The 14,488-nt window shown below is 37.1% G+C and overlaps 1 protein-coding gene across 1 annotated transcript; it reads left to right on the top strand.

The window, feature by feature from the left end:
- Positions 1-8,504: 8,504 nt before the first annotated feature.
- RB195_013727 (uncharacterized protein) lies at positions 8,505-8,957 on the top strand (the record flags this gene model as incomplete). The annotated part of the gene is made up of 1 exon (XM_064203685.1): positions 8,505-8,957. The coding sequence occupies one exon, from the start codon at positions 8,505-8,507 to the stop codon at positions 8,955-8,957; it is 453 nt and encodes a 150-aa protein (XP_064059566.1).
- Positions 8,958-14,488: the final 5,531 nt, after the last annotated feature.

The raw sequence follows: 14,488 nt of genomic DNA, 5'->3' as shown, positions 1-14,488 counted from the left end.
CATACGAACAAATTTCATAGAAGTTAAAACGTGGTATGAAGATCATGCGAGTATCCACGGTTAAGAGGACTTCATGTGCATAAAATGTCAGAATAAAAATAACAACATCATAGAAATAGTGAAGTAAATGCATTCATTTATTTAAAAACAACTTTTACATCGAATTCAGATGGAGAACCTTATGTCTAATAACCTGGAGTTATTCTGGTAAAACAAAAGAGAAAGTAGTGGCGGAATCCATCGAAAAGGGGAACAAAGCAGACTTTTCGTTTGTTTTCGCTCGCATGTTTCCCAATACATCCTCCTACTTTGCTTTCTTCCAAAAATGCTGCTCTGTGAATTTTGGAACACGATGGTCGACGAGCAACTCACTATCTTAGCTCCTTGTTGAGAATAGAGCTGTGAATCAGGTTAGCTTTGTTCGCAGCTCTTCTCATTCTGCATCAATTGGAGATTTTTTTCTGTTACTATAGGAGTAGACAGAGTTTTTGGGAATCTTTTAGCAACCTAAAATTTTCTTCCCAAAGTTGGGAATTTAACTTTTTTAGAACTTTAGAATTATGTGTGTGCAATGTATGCGATGAACACGTATTGGAACACCTATTTTGGTGTTTTTTGGTTAATAACAGATGAATAAAAGTAGTAAATGGATCGATAACAACAATAAATAAATAAATAACTGCATATACTATGAATTACTGTATGAATTCGAACTAGGCTTCCTATGAACCTTTTCGCAGTTCTCATACGCATAGTAGTCGTAGCTTGTACAGGATTTAAATAAAAATCCTTACATGCGAGATTGTGTTATGTTGCTGAGATGGTTTTTTTCGTTCGGTAAAATTTTATGTGAAATATCGAATAATTAGTTAGAGACATAGTCCTTAGATAATTTCTTGGATCAGAAAAATAATTGGTATTCTAGGAGATAATTAAATATTCAACTGACGTAGAATGATGATTATGTACGTGCGAGATCATAGGATACTAGGAATTCCACTAAGGGTGAGACTAACTTCAAAAAAAAAAAAGAGAAAAACTTCTGTGTTATTTCATCATTTTCAATAACATTAATATTTGTAATATGAGATCTTTTAAAGTTTGTCACAAGATGATATCGGCATTATAATAAAATTTATTCCATTTCTTAGAAAAAAAATCTTATAGCAACGACCTTTAACTAAGTGTTTAATGACGAATGTGCGCGAACTTGCCCTTTTCCACGTCCATTGCACAAACACTAAACCAGATCAAAAGTGGTCAGCATTTAGCTGAAATGTCAGCGATAAAACTAATGTTTGCCTATTCAGACGTAAGTAATCCATAAGAAAAAATCTCTCAGCATTTATCCGCAAAAACTTACGTATATAGACGTTCCACACAGATTACTTCTTCTGCAACATCGTGCAAAAGATGACCTTGAATAAGCTTACCAAATATGACGGAATTAGGGAATAATGTCGACTTCTGAATCTGAGGTTGTGAAGGAATCAACGGGAAAAGCTAGAGATTGGGTTGTAGACTGCTGGATTCAGCGTGGTTTTGCTCATCTCCCCCTAATCGCTATGGAAAATGGTGTGGGAACCACTTCAGTTCCTACGATGCACGTTAGAACGCTCCACTATGTAGACGTTCCGGTCCTCTCAGAAGTCTACTCGCTGGTTTCACTTGATTAGGCTAGAGAGCATAAGTGAGCGAAACCACCCCGGATCCCGCATCTAGCTTTTTCCTCGGATTCCCTCATCACGTCAGATTCGTAGTATGCCGCCTTCAAAGTCAACGAGCTGCAAAGTGTTCCTTAGTTTGTGATCGCATCCCTTTCAGAGAAAAGTCAATCCTCGATAAAAGTCTTGTTCAAAAACTAAAAAGTGCTCCACCTTTGTAAATTAAGCAGTAGGAAAAAAAAAACGAAGTAATCGGTAAAAATCGCTTCAGTGTTCGGTATATTTCACACCGGTTGAGCTTGAGGACTCAATGAAACTCAAAAAGAACCTGAAAAGAGAAGATCTCTTTCACGGCGAAGAATATAAAGAAATGAAGAGAAGACTCAAGAATTTTCTTCCAAAATAGAGAGAAAATTGGCTTTCAAAGTAGAGGAAGCGAGTAAAACAAACCATAGGAAAATAACAGAAAATAACAGCAAAAGAAGTTCGCTTGGAAATGCTGTGCATCCGCAGAAAATCCAATGAATGCGCGAGCAACTGAAAATATGCTTCAAAAGCGGAAAGTAAAAAGAACGACGAAAAAAAGATGGATGCACTTTCTGTGAAACAAAATAAACAGCGTAGTCGGTGAAAAGGAATAACTTAGAAATGAAGGATTATGGAGACTACTGGATTTTACACCATTGAAAATTCCCAAATGCTCCATGTTATGCTTATTATCTCTAGCCAGTGGCAGAGGTTAGTTCAAATCTATTAAAAAATGCGCAAAGTCTAATCTAAGAAACATACGTATGCTAAATGAAAGATGTTTGAGTACCTGTTTTATGATTGCCGAATTCCAGTTGCTTTTGGATGCTTCTCGGAGAGCTTTCCTTTCTTCTTACGACGTCACAAATGGGATTTAAGAAGGAATCATGTATCTGTGATAGAGTTAGGAGCGGGATACATGCTGGTGATTTGTGGTGCATATGCTAGCATTCTCGAACACCGCTACATTTTTTATGAATGTATGTGCGCAGTTGCGTATGGCTGGATTCTAGTGGATACTAGACATTAATTGGATAAAAATAAATTTGCAGCCTTTTATTTTTTCAGCAGAAAAAAACACTTTCATATCGTCGTAGAAAAGATAGAATCAATCCCCTTATACATTCTCACAAAATATAATATATCGCGGATTTATCGTCATAATTTTCCTCCTATTCTGCGCTTTTTCTTCTCTACGGCGCTTGTTATGGCGCTATCACGTAAAAGAGGAATTGCCAATGATGAAAACATCCCTTTCCGCAGGATATGACTCCATGCGTTACGTCCAAACGTTCAAAAAAGTAGAAATCAAGTTGAAAAATTAATTGAAGTACACATTTTTTAAGAACAAATCAGTACGAAAACATATCACGACATATGGTTTATAATAATAGCTTAACTAGAACTACAAATGCTAAAACGAATAAAATAAAAAGTAACAACATCAATTAAGTTTAATAGTTAGAAATTGGTTTAAAATAATTCAATAAACACTAAAAAAAATCCACCAAAACTTACCCTTTTGAAATTCAAATAATATTACCTGTAACGATGGTTTCTCTGCTTTCATTTTTGACGCACTACTATAAGCGCAACAACGTATAAGAACAAAATTTTATGCTAATGTCATAGTAAACTGTTTAAGTTGAAAGTATCACTACTATTCAAATTTAAAATGTTTCCAACTTTTTATAATGACCCAAATAAGTATGCGTTTTTTGTACCATGCAGCTCTTTTTTCATCTTATTTCCAGGAAAATGCAGAATACATGCCAAGATCTCGAAATGACAAATGATAATCAAACTCATCAGGATCAGAATTGTTATAATGGAGCAATATTGCACAATGCTTTATTCGTGAGCTGCGAAATCGTTGCCCATGTACGATTAGGTATTATTCCCAAACGTCAAAATTCTTCTTTGTAGCCTTACCTCGTTTGGAGCTCCCTCCTCCTCTATAGATCGAGATCTTTACGTTTCCTCGGTAGTTATCAGGTTCGAAAATCGTGAAGGTGGTGACAACAGCTGTACTTCCTTTCTAGAAACGAGCACTTACTTAAATCTAATTCAACGTCAAAATAATTGCACTTGGAAATATCATTATGGAACTATCGTTTGGAGTACATAAAATCCTCTAAGGAATATAAAATAGTGAAGCAAGAATCCATTTCATACAATATGATGCCTCGTTCTCGTTTTTTTTAAGGGATTCTCAAAAAATGCCCTACTTAAGCATACAACGATTCGTCTCGGAACCATACATTTTACAACAATCAGGGCACGAAGACTCCCCAGCGCTGTCGACCAGACGCCCGAGTTTTCACCTGAGAGAGCAAACCAATTCACTGTGGGAGCCACTTGTGACTAGACGAGGTGCAGTTTTTGTGCGAACTTCACGGAAATTAGTAGAGAAGGCTCCTACAAAAATCTTTATCCACTGAATTATTCGTGCACCACGCCTACTTGGATTTAAAAACTTAAATTGCACTATTCGTGCTCCAAAACGACGGCAGAATTCTACGAGACTTCCGCCTACGCGACCGGTCACCGCACAACCTTCATTGATTTAGGCTGGAATCAACAGATGATCAAATCATTGAGCGCTGCCAACTCTATGCGCTCCATTAGCTCAAAAAGCAAGGAGACAAGAAGATTAAGGAAATTCACTGCAATGACTCCACACGGATGCACATTAAAGTCGACAGATTATCTCAATTTTCTATTAAAAAAAGAAAAGAAATGGCTATGATAATTGCGTAGTAAGCTCTATGCACAAGACCGAAAGTCAACAGTATGTTCTTAATGTTTTTCTTAAGACGACAATTCTGTTCTCTTCTCAAATTGGAGCTTGCCAATATTGTGGAATTTGTAAAACTTTTAAACGAGTAAAAACTACTACAACTTGTTGGTGAAGTCTTGACAACTAATTTTCTAGAATGATGAGAAAGGAAACTTTGAGACATTTTTTCTACAGAGGATAACTGTTTGAGACAACTCTTTGGAAAAATACCATGGTAGCAACAGAAATTATGTAGCCGATTAGATTTCAAAAACAATTATTACTTAAAAATAGGAAGAAAAGTTCTCGAGAACTCACGACATTTCAAATCCTCAAAATGAGCTTATAGCTAAAGGACTTCTCTCCACAATCCTAATTCTACCAGGTCCTTTCATATTTTATTGCTTAGCTCAGTAATCAGTTCCTGACCAGAAAGTAACCGCTTTCGTTACTGTGAAATTGTGTTCGGTATGCGAAGATGCTTGAAGAGTCAAAATTTTATAAATTTACAGCATCCTTTGTCGTAACTATGAGTTGAGCTGTTTAAGACAAGACAATACCCTTTGTCTATATTCCGAGCAAATGAAAACATCACATTGGACAAAAAATATGGACATGCAGGCGTCAGGGAGTTGAAAATAAGAAGCTTAATGCTTATTTTACATTTCCAAGTAGAACACAGTCGTTAGAAGGCATGCATACAAATTATGAGTGTACACATATGTACACTGAACCGAAATTAATTTTCATTCGTCTCTAAACAGCATACAAAAAAGTTGAAACTGTTCAAAAAGTTCGCTGATGTCTGCACTTTCCATTTCGACAGAATAAAAAGAGATATCCCAGCAGTTATGGAAATTTCCAAATGAAATGGTTCAGTTCTTTGCAGAAGTTTTTCGACATGGAGTTAAAACAATAATTTCTGCTTCATCAAACAGCAAGCGGCCAGCAATCGAAGAAAAAATCGTAATCAAAAAATTATACCCCGTAAAAGGATATCCAGGAAAAGTTCTGGAACGACATCCAGGAAAAGTTCTGGAAAGTTGCTTGAAAAGCTTGCAATTTGTTTTTATTACTGCTTGAAGGTAGATCAAAACGCGTAGAGAGAGAATTTTGGGAAGGGAATGCTTGAATTTTTACGCGATTTCCGTTGAACGCAAAATTTCGCGCGAAAAAGTTCTCGTTCGAAAAACAAAATCTCATTAGAGAACAAATGCTGCAAAAAAATAATAAATCTACAGCGAAATTATAAATTGAATCAAGGCAAGTACCGTCATTAATGACGTGATCGAGAGAGTGAGGCGCAGTACGATGGACAAAACTGGAGAATTGACTTCACAGAGATTGCATGTGTACTTTCGATGTTTTTTTTTCCGGAAAGAGAAAAAAATCTCTAATGCTGTGCCATTCGATGCCTACTCGCTGATTTAACGACTATTCATTAATGACCAGGCCATAAAAAGTCGTCTACGTCACTAGCTGGTAGGTAAAACCAATGGATAGTCTGATAATGAACCTTTTTCTATATCTCCATGGCTTTCGCATAGAACGCATTAAAATAAATGTCAATGAAGAATTATTCAATAGAGAACTAAAAGACAAATAGAAGAGCAACAATAAAAAGCTTCACATATGTACTGTATGTATTGAATTACGGTACCGTACCCAAATATGTATGTAGGAAGTCGGTGCATAATTTATGTGTTCTAACTAAATTCATATTGTTTTGCATTTGCAAAACTGTATTTGCAAAAAAGAAGGAAGTGAATAAGCCATTTTTCGGTGTATTCCCATGAGTCTCTGCGCTGTGATCGATCCCTATAAGCGTTCTCATTTTTTCAAACTTGCCAACAACCTTGACCTTCTCGATCGATATTGACGGAAAAATTAGAAAATCGTGATGAAAGGACCATATTGAAGCTATTACTGGTCCATCCAAATGGCGAAACTTAGCAGGACAGAAGATATCCCTGCTCACTATTGTAAATCTTGTCACTGCGTAGACTACACGATATCCTTCATTTGTCATCGTTCACTGGCAGCACCGTTATGAAGACCTCCATAACGAGAGGAAACACAATTCTTGTTATAATAACTAGTTTTTTTTCTTGTAATTTCACAGAATAACTACGCAGAAATGAATGATGCACGGAGACAAATGCAATAATGTGTCTACTGTAATGTAAGGGCACCAGCAAAAAAAGGCTGCATTGACAGAAGGAAGAAAGGAAGTCGGATGGAATGACTACTCCACAGAACAAACAAAACCAAATAGTATTTATTTATTTTATTTATTTATTTATTACGCTCGAAGGCGTGCCTAGAGTACATAAGAGACAAGGAATGAATACAAATAAATACTATTAATACATCCGTCGTTGTTTTGTTGTTTTCTTTGTTTTCAGGTCCGTTGTTTTTGCTAATTTCTTAACATTCAACACTAAATTCCAATGAGATACTCATAAAGGGGCTTCCTGAGAGATGAGCAATTAAAGAAAACATTAGACAAAAGTAAAAAGAGGATTAGGATTGGTAAACAAATGCCCAAAGACGATGTTAACGAGGAAAAAAATGAAAATAAAGTAAGAATAAGATAAAAACAACATGAAACAAACTGTTTAGCCTTGATTTATTCATGTGAGATGAGTTAGCGTGTTAGGGGTCAGAAACGATCCTAATAATCATTTTTAGCACTAATACACAAAAAATGGATGAATGCTGCATCTTCTGAAAATCCCACTGTTATCTCCGTGTAGTCAAAACCACCACAATCACACCTTTGGAGGGCGATATGTCAATATTTTACCGTCAATTCGCTCTGAAATATTTCCTTGAGCTTTGCAAAAAATTTTACAAAAAATTTCAAAAAAAGTGAAAAAACTAGTTAGAATACACTACACAGCAGATCTCCTGGGCTCTACTGGCAGTTACCTAGTAAGAGTAAACTAACATCCAAGAGATGGAACGTTCAGTTTGTGCTATTTTATAGTAAAATCAATGGGGGAATTACCCATTCTCCTATTGAGATTCCAAAACTTCCCGAAAAACGTAAATAACCTCCGTAATGAATAGTACCAGGGCGTATTTGACTCAATTCTCCACACTATAAAACCATGAACTATAAAAACAGTCAGTTTTGTCATGTTTTTTTTTGTTTTCTCAGCAAATTTTCAAAAAATTCCATTGCAGAAATCAAGCTTTAAGCTTGAGGAACATGGGTTGTTATTCGTTCATTTATAGATAGAAACGAAGATCGGGGAGAAAAAAGGGGACAGCAAACTGAGTCCCTTCACGTGAACGATGAATCTGCAGTCAAATCGAATCTAGGCCGCATGTTGTTGTTATGGATTCTTCATCCATTTTACCCATCATGACATTTTTCGTGTGAAAATCTAAACATGTTCGCATACCACAGTGCACGAAGAACATAAAAAGGCCATCACATTGGGTATTATGGGAAGAATCCAACTATTGGTTCCGGCATATGGTCGAAGAAGAGTGCGTGAGATTAAGAGAGCTCCAAGCACACTTAGTGAGCAAGCGATTCGCTTTTTGCAGTATGATGGTGGTTGGAAAAGCCTTTCTACGAAACGGTGTTCATTGAATTTCTCTTATTGACTGCCGAACTCAAAAGAAATTTTTCGCTTGCGAAAAAAAAAACTAATAAATGAACTAAAGCAACAAACCAGCAATTTAAATGTGAAATCTACCAACGCATATTTGTTAAGCGGAACTGTTCCTCTGATCCACAACATTTCTAGAAGTAAAGTGGTTCAGTTTGTATCGCAAAATGATTGTGGCAGATAGATTCAGTCATAGAAGAACTGAATTAAGTGAATTTAGTTCCAAATGGACCACATTTGAAGAAGCAAGGTAATTCAAGCTCAGTTAGTTCGGTCTTCAATGCTAATCCGATATTTGTAGTTAGCGGAAACTATTGGGGTGTTCGGAAAATATGAGTTCGAACCTGGCCACCCCGCTGCTGAAGCCTATCGAAACTTAAGTCAAGTATTCGACACCCTTCTGAGCGGCCTATGTGCGCCTGGTTCCAGCGCTTCAAAGCCGAAAACGAGAAACTCGAAGATAAACCTCGCTTTGGTGGACCGACTGCAATATCGTTCGACGAATTGAAGAATCTCGCGCTGCAGCATCCATATAAAGGTATGCAGTATTTTGCTGCCAGTCTTGGCTGTTCGCTGTCTACAGTGAGCAATGGACTGCGATCTCTCGGAATGGTGAAAGAACTCGGTCAGTGGCCCCCACACGCATTGAGCGACGGCAACCGCCAAAGACGCCAGGACATCTGCGCTCAGCTGATCTCGAGAAGCCGCAGAGTCGACTGGCTGGACACCATTGTTACTGGAGATGAAATTGAGTCCTCTACGTCAACCCACAAACGTGCTCGGCGAGCTGGCGATGAAATGCCGGATCCCTTCGTGAAAGGTGAAATCCATGAGAAGGTCATACTGAGCGTCTGGTGTTCATGAAATTTACCGTTTCGAACTGCTGCCGGACAACACGACAGTAACTGCCGAGGTCTAGTGCGTTCAACTGCAAAGACTGGCCGACAAGATCCGCAAGGAGCACCCGAAGCTCGACAACGTTCGCCTGCTGCACGACAACGCGCGACATCGTGAGGAAGACTTTCCAGAAAATTCTGGAGCTAAGATGGGAAGTTCTACCGCACCCACTGCACAGCTGCCCCCGAGCGACTACCACATCTTCTGATCGCTTTAGCAACACCTAGAAGAGAAGCGCTACAATGCCTCCAAGTCGCTGAAGTTCTACGCCAAAGGAATCCGTGATCTTGTGAGACGTTGGCAGTAGGTTGTCGATATTGATGGAGATTACTTCGTTGAATAATAACATGTTGTTAAAAAGCTGTGTTGTTTTGAAATTTATTTCGGCAGATACTTTCCGAAAGCCTAATAATTTCCTGAACGGGCGAGTGGGGCGCAGTCCAGCTCCGATGTGGCCACACGATCAATGAGTCGAAACCGCCTGGGAGGATAAAAACACCGACTTGAGACACAGGCTGGCCCCGCAGGTCTTTGTATAGACCAACTTGCGTTCCAAAACCCCAACGATTACGAATTGCAGTAAAACGCGTTTGCGCGTCCGCAGTGGATTGATACGCCAGTGACTTTATCTTTTTTATCCTTTTAATTTACTGAACATTTCCGTTAAAAGCATCGTTTGTGCAAATTATCGATCCTGGTTCCTATCCACTAGTGTACAGGTATGGCTTGAGCCTAGTTTGCAAACAGCAAAACGAAAATGTGAAACACCTCTGCGAATATAGATCTTATTTGGATCACAAACAAAGAAGTGATCAACTTGGCCGATGAAGAAACTATTTACGGTACGATGCGATTGATGGAATTAAATAAATATAGTTAAATAAATAGCTATTTTTGCTTTCATATGTAATGCACCTTAGTGATTTCAGTCAATCAATTCTGCGAAGGGTTGCAACGTCGGGCAAATCGATCAGTCACTTGCTACCTGTTCACTTGTGTTCTATGTTGTTGCGATGTTTCGTGGGCTTGCTGCAATACTTGCAGCCTACGTCTTCAACACAAAGTCGAGAACTTTCGCAGATGTTGCCTTCAAATCCGTTTCATATTCAATACGTTAATTGGATGTGTGACTATACTGACTTATTTTCTCACCTTTTCCTCGACCTTTTTTTAGATCACTCTTTTGCTTCATTAAGTCCTAAATTGTTAGCAAATTTTATAAAATTTGCTTTGCTCTTGTATTTGTGAATGGCTACTCAACGTTCATTACAAATCTTCTTCTCTAACTGCACTCTGTCTCTTCTATGGGAACTACTACTGTAGCACGTAGAACACATTTCGTAGTAGCTCAGATAAACAATATAATCGAATAACATAATATAACATAAACATAACATCGATAATAATAGTAATAATAATGACATCGAATAACAATATATAAACAATATAACAATATAATATATAAGCAATATAATCGCTCTTTCTACAACATTTAACTTGGTGACAGGATCCGGGTGGAGAATAGAAGTTAGAAAATGATGTGCAGTTTTATGGTAATTTTTTTTCCAAAATCAATTCACACTGCTCTGCCAATTCATAATTACGATCATCGTAGTAATCGGATAACGGAAGACTTCGAATTCAATGGGGTGTTGTTAGGACCGTGAACGAAGTCATTCGAATATTATTGCGAACCATAGATCAAAACATTACCTACGAAAGAACATTGATTTGTACTAAAGGTCTGCAGGCCAAAGGCTAAAGAAACAGACCTTCCTTTTCAAATAGAACCTCAGGGAAGGAGACCGGATGAGAATTGGCAGAAGTTCAAACTTCCAGAATCCTTTTCATCCTTCTTCTTCTCCCGTATCTCCTCGTTAACTGTTTCTCCGTCCAGCGTTTAGAGAACGGCGCAATGCTCTCACAACAAAGATCTGCGCTGGTGGGAATAACCGGGAACCCAGAAAAACTATTTTCCTTTAGGAATAATAGAAAAGATGCAGAAGTCCGAAAATACCCGCATCGCATTCTGACACAAGAAATTTTTTACATCTAAAAGGAACTAGTGAGAGGATTACAGGAAGTCTAGATATCCTATTTGACAAAGTAGACATAGGCATTATAAGCAGAACACCGCGACAAATTGAATTGAAAAGACGCGAAAATGGAATGCGTAAGGGATGGATCTGATTTCTGGGCGCTGTGGGGAACGGATGCGACGAATTCCGTTACCTTGGTTTTTCCGTCTTTGCATATTCCGAAGAATTAGGAAAAGAAAAATTTTGTTAGACAACCATGATTCATTTATTCCCATATTGCACTAACACTTCTTTCCAAAACATTCAGGAATGATTGAAAAATGCAGAAATCAAGCTCGTAGAGATAAAAGAAAAGGATCTACTCTACTATTAGTTTTTTTTTCGAGATACTGTACACCTTCTAGTCCGGTTGACAGAAATTCTTGAAGTCTCTACGTCATCAAGACCATTCTCCACCTTTGATTCCATATCCTTTGGAGGACTGCAGGTGTACAGCATTAAAAATGAAGATTAATAGTTAGACGGAAATTTTTTGGAAGACTAAGGAAAAGTTGAAAGTGAGATCCTAAAAACAGTCGTTAGAGCCTTGTTGCTTATCTTATGATAAATGTGACGTTTACGAGCTAGAAATTTCAAACAACAGAATGACGAAGGATTTCTCCGGAGCAAACACTATCCCTGACGAACGCTCCGCCCACTCTCCTCCTCCCAGAGGTGTATTTACGTGACGAACCAGAGACCGATAAGGGGAATCTGATAAAAACAGAGTAAGAGCTTTCACATCCCACTTATTGCCAAAGGAAAAGCAAGAAGAACCGATTCAGTATAGTTTCCATGGGAGCTCGTTCCGCTGAAAATGGCAATGCAAATGAACAAAATAAAAATAAATAAAATGAATGAATGATCATGAATAAAATGCACTAAAGGCGAAGTTCGTTGTTTGGTTTTCACGGAGATTTCAATTGCTTCAAAATATGCACTAAATTAAAAGGTACAGATAGATACGTAGATGCACATACATCCATAAATCCATTAATTGGAGAAGCAAAAAAATGGTAGAAAATGCGATTGAGGAAATTAAAAACACTAAAGTACCTCCTCTAACTTGTGTACCAAAATCCGTTACAAATTAGTTCGTTGGGACGAAGTTGGGACACGAGTTGAAAGAGATGTTTTATGTTGGCTCAACCTTATTTTAAATTAAATTATAAAAGCTTTGTTATAGGAGAGGAAATTCGGTTGATGTGGGAGCCAATATCGTCTTTGAAAGCATTGGAATAAATTTGATTCTCATAACAAATAAGAAAACCTAACAGTGTTATTGAGGCCTAAGGATTTATTTGCAATTCATAATTCACCTGTTATTACGCAAGAGCCACACCATCCACCTTGTTTTTTTGCCTCAGAACTTGACACCAACGATTATACCAAGCGATAAACGTCATTACAAAAGGGAACAGTCACGGAAAATCTTGTACAGTCAGAAAAAAAAGAAATTAGACGAGTGTTTAAAATCGTACGATGTAACCGCCATATTGCACTATTAATTCGAACTTCCAAACTTTCTCTAGAGCAGCATGATGCCAGACGAACTCCTTCATTAATTTCCAAAAATGTGATTATTCACTAGATGACGTGACGTACTTCTCAAGAAGTAAAAACATGGAACCTTACGAATGTGTAATCTACAACTACCCATACTTATCGTCCTCCTGATCAATTTTAATAATGTGGTCCAAGGTGAAGTCCAACTGATTACCAACGATAAGATTAGAGATTCGTAACTCGGCGAAAAGAATGAAATCACTCAAAGAAAAGCTGAGAAATGGAAGGAGAAAAACTATTAAATCAACAGAGACGGACTTCACCTCGATTTAGCAAAAACGCGTAATCATTCGAGACAGGCGTAAATAGTAGGAATGCAATTACCAGTTGTTCTGTGTAGGAAAAATGTTCATTTTTGCTCACGAAAACGAAGTCGTCATCATCTGAAACAAACTCATTTAATGACCAAAGAGAAGTTCACAAAGAGAACATTTTCTGTGGTGAAAATCATCAAAGGTGAAACACATGGAACGAAATGTCACAAAAAGTAGGCAACGTCCAAAAGAAGAAAAGGAGAGCTTAAGTATGTAGAAATACTAAAAATAAAGTGCAGAAAGCCCAAAGTGCCTGACAAGGGATTACCAAAAAAAAAAAAGAAATTCGAAACTAAACTGGAATATATATTATCGAGTTTGATAAGCTGTACACGAGGTTGTTAAACAAATAAAAATAAAATAAAAATAAACAATGCAAATAAAACAAGGCAATAAACTGGAATAATTACTGAAGATTGAGATTCGCTTCGCTCTATGAACAGAAAACAAAACACCTACAACACATATTCTTAACAATTTCTAATGATCACAAGGCGACAATTCCAAAGAGTAAATAAAAGAAAAAAACTACAAAAGTAAGAGTAACATATAGTTCAATACTTCAATTACAATACTTCTTTCTTCATCATTGAAGTAATCACCAATAAATGAATACAGAAATTTTAGAAGACATGAAATTCGTAGTGGCTTCATACATACATACACTACGAAGCATTAGCACCAAACGCTAAAATAAATGTTCCCACCAATTTTTCTGGAGATTTCACAAATTTTAGCTTCTTTTTTTTTGCTGATTGCATTTTTTTCAAAGAGACAGTGTAGTTGGTAGCAAGAAATATTTCGACGACATTTAAGAAAATATAAGTGACTAAATTATAGTTTTAAAAAATATGAGAACGAGATGCTGATGCAATCGTGTGAATGGGAATCCAAATTTTCTTTAAATTCCTATAATTACACCAGAAACTCACTGTCGATTAAAATTTTTAATTTTAAAAGAAATAAGTTTGTAAGAACTGGTTTCACTTTCCATACGACTTTTTTTAAATCCAGGAAATACATCATAGCGAGCAAACATTACCGACGTTTTTATTCTCGCTTCTTACCTTCTTTCTGGCAAATAACGACCGATCGTAAGAGTGTTCACGTGTCACGCAACCAAGTAAAATGACAAGTGCGAATAACAAATTGCACGTATCCTACCTAGTGATGGATGACATGTTAATAGCCTGAATTCTATGCCTCGCATACGGAGCCAATCCTCCTACAATATATATATATGTATATATATATATATATATATATCAAAAAGAATACACCGAGAAAACACACAATGCCTTTATCGTCCCACTTTTTTCCCCAAGGGCTTTATCTTGATTGCTCAATGATTTCGTGGTATTGCGTTGTTGCTTGGAAAAAACAAGCACTCAATAAAAGATAGAAATAATGGAAAGGCGTCTAGCTCTAGTAAAACTCTCTGAAAACTTATAACACTAGACTCAGAAACTGAGGTAGAAAGAGATTTGATAGATTTGAGGTAGAAATGATTAGACGCAGAGCTGATCATCAAAAAATGTTT

This window comes from Necator americanus, chromosome V, assembly GCF_031761385.1.
Source record: "Necator americanus strain Aroian chromosome V, whole genome shotgun sequence".
In the NCBI taxonomy this organism is placed as follows: Eukaryota; Metazoa; Nematoda; class Chromadorea; order Rhabditida; family Ancylostomatidae; genus Necator; species Necator americanus.
This window is presented reverse-complemented; position numbering and strand designations above follow the sequence as displayed.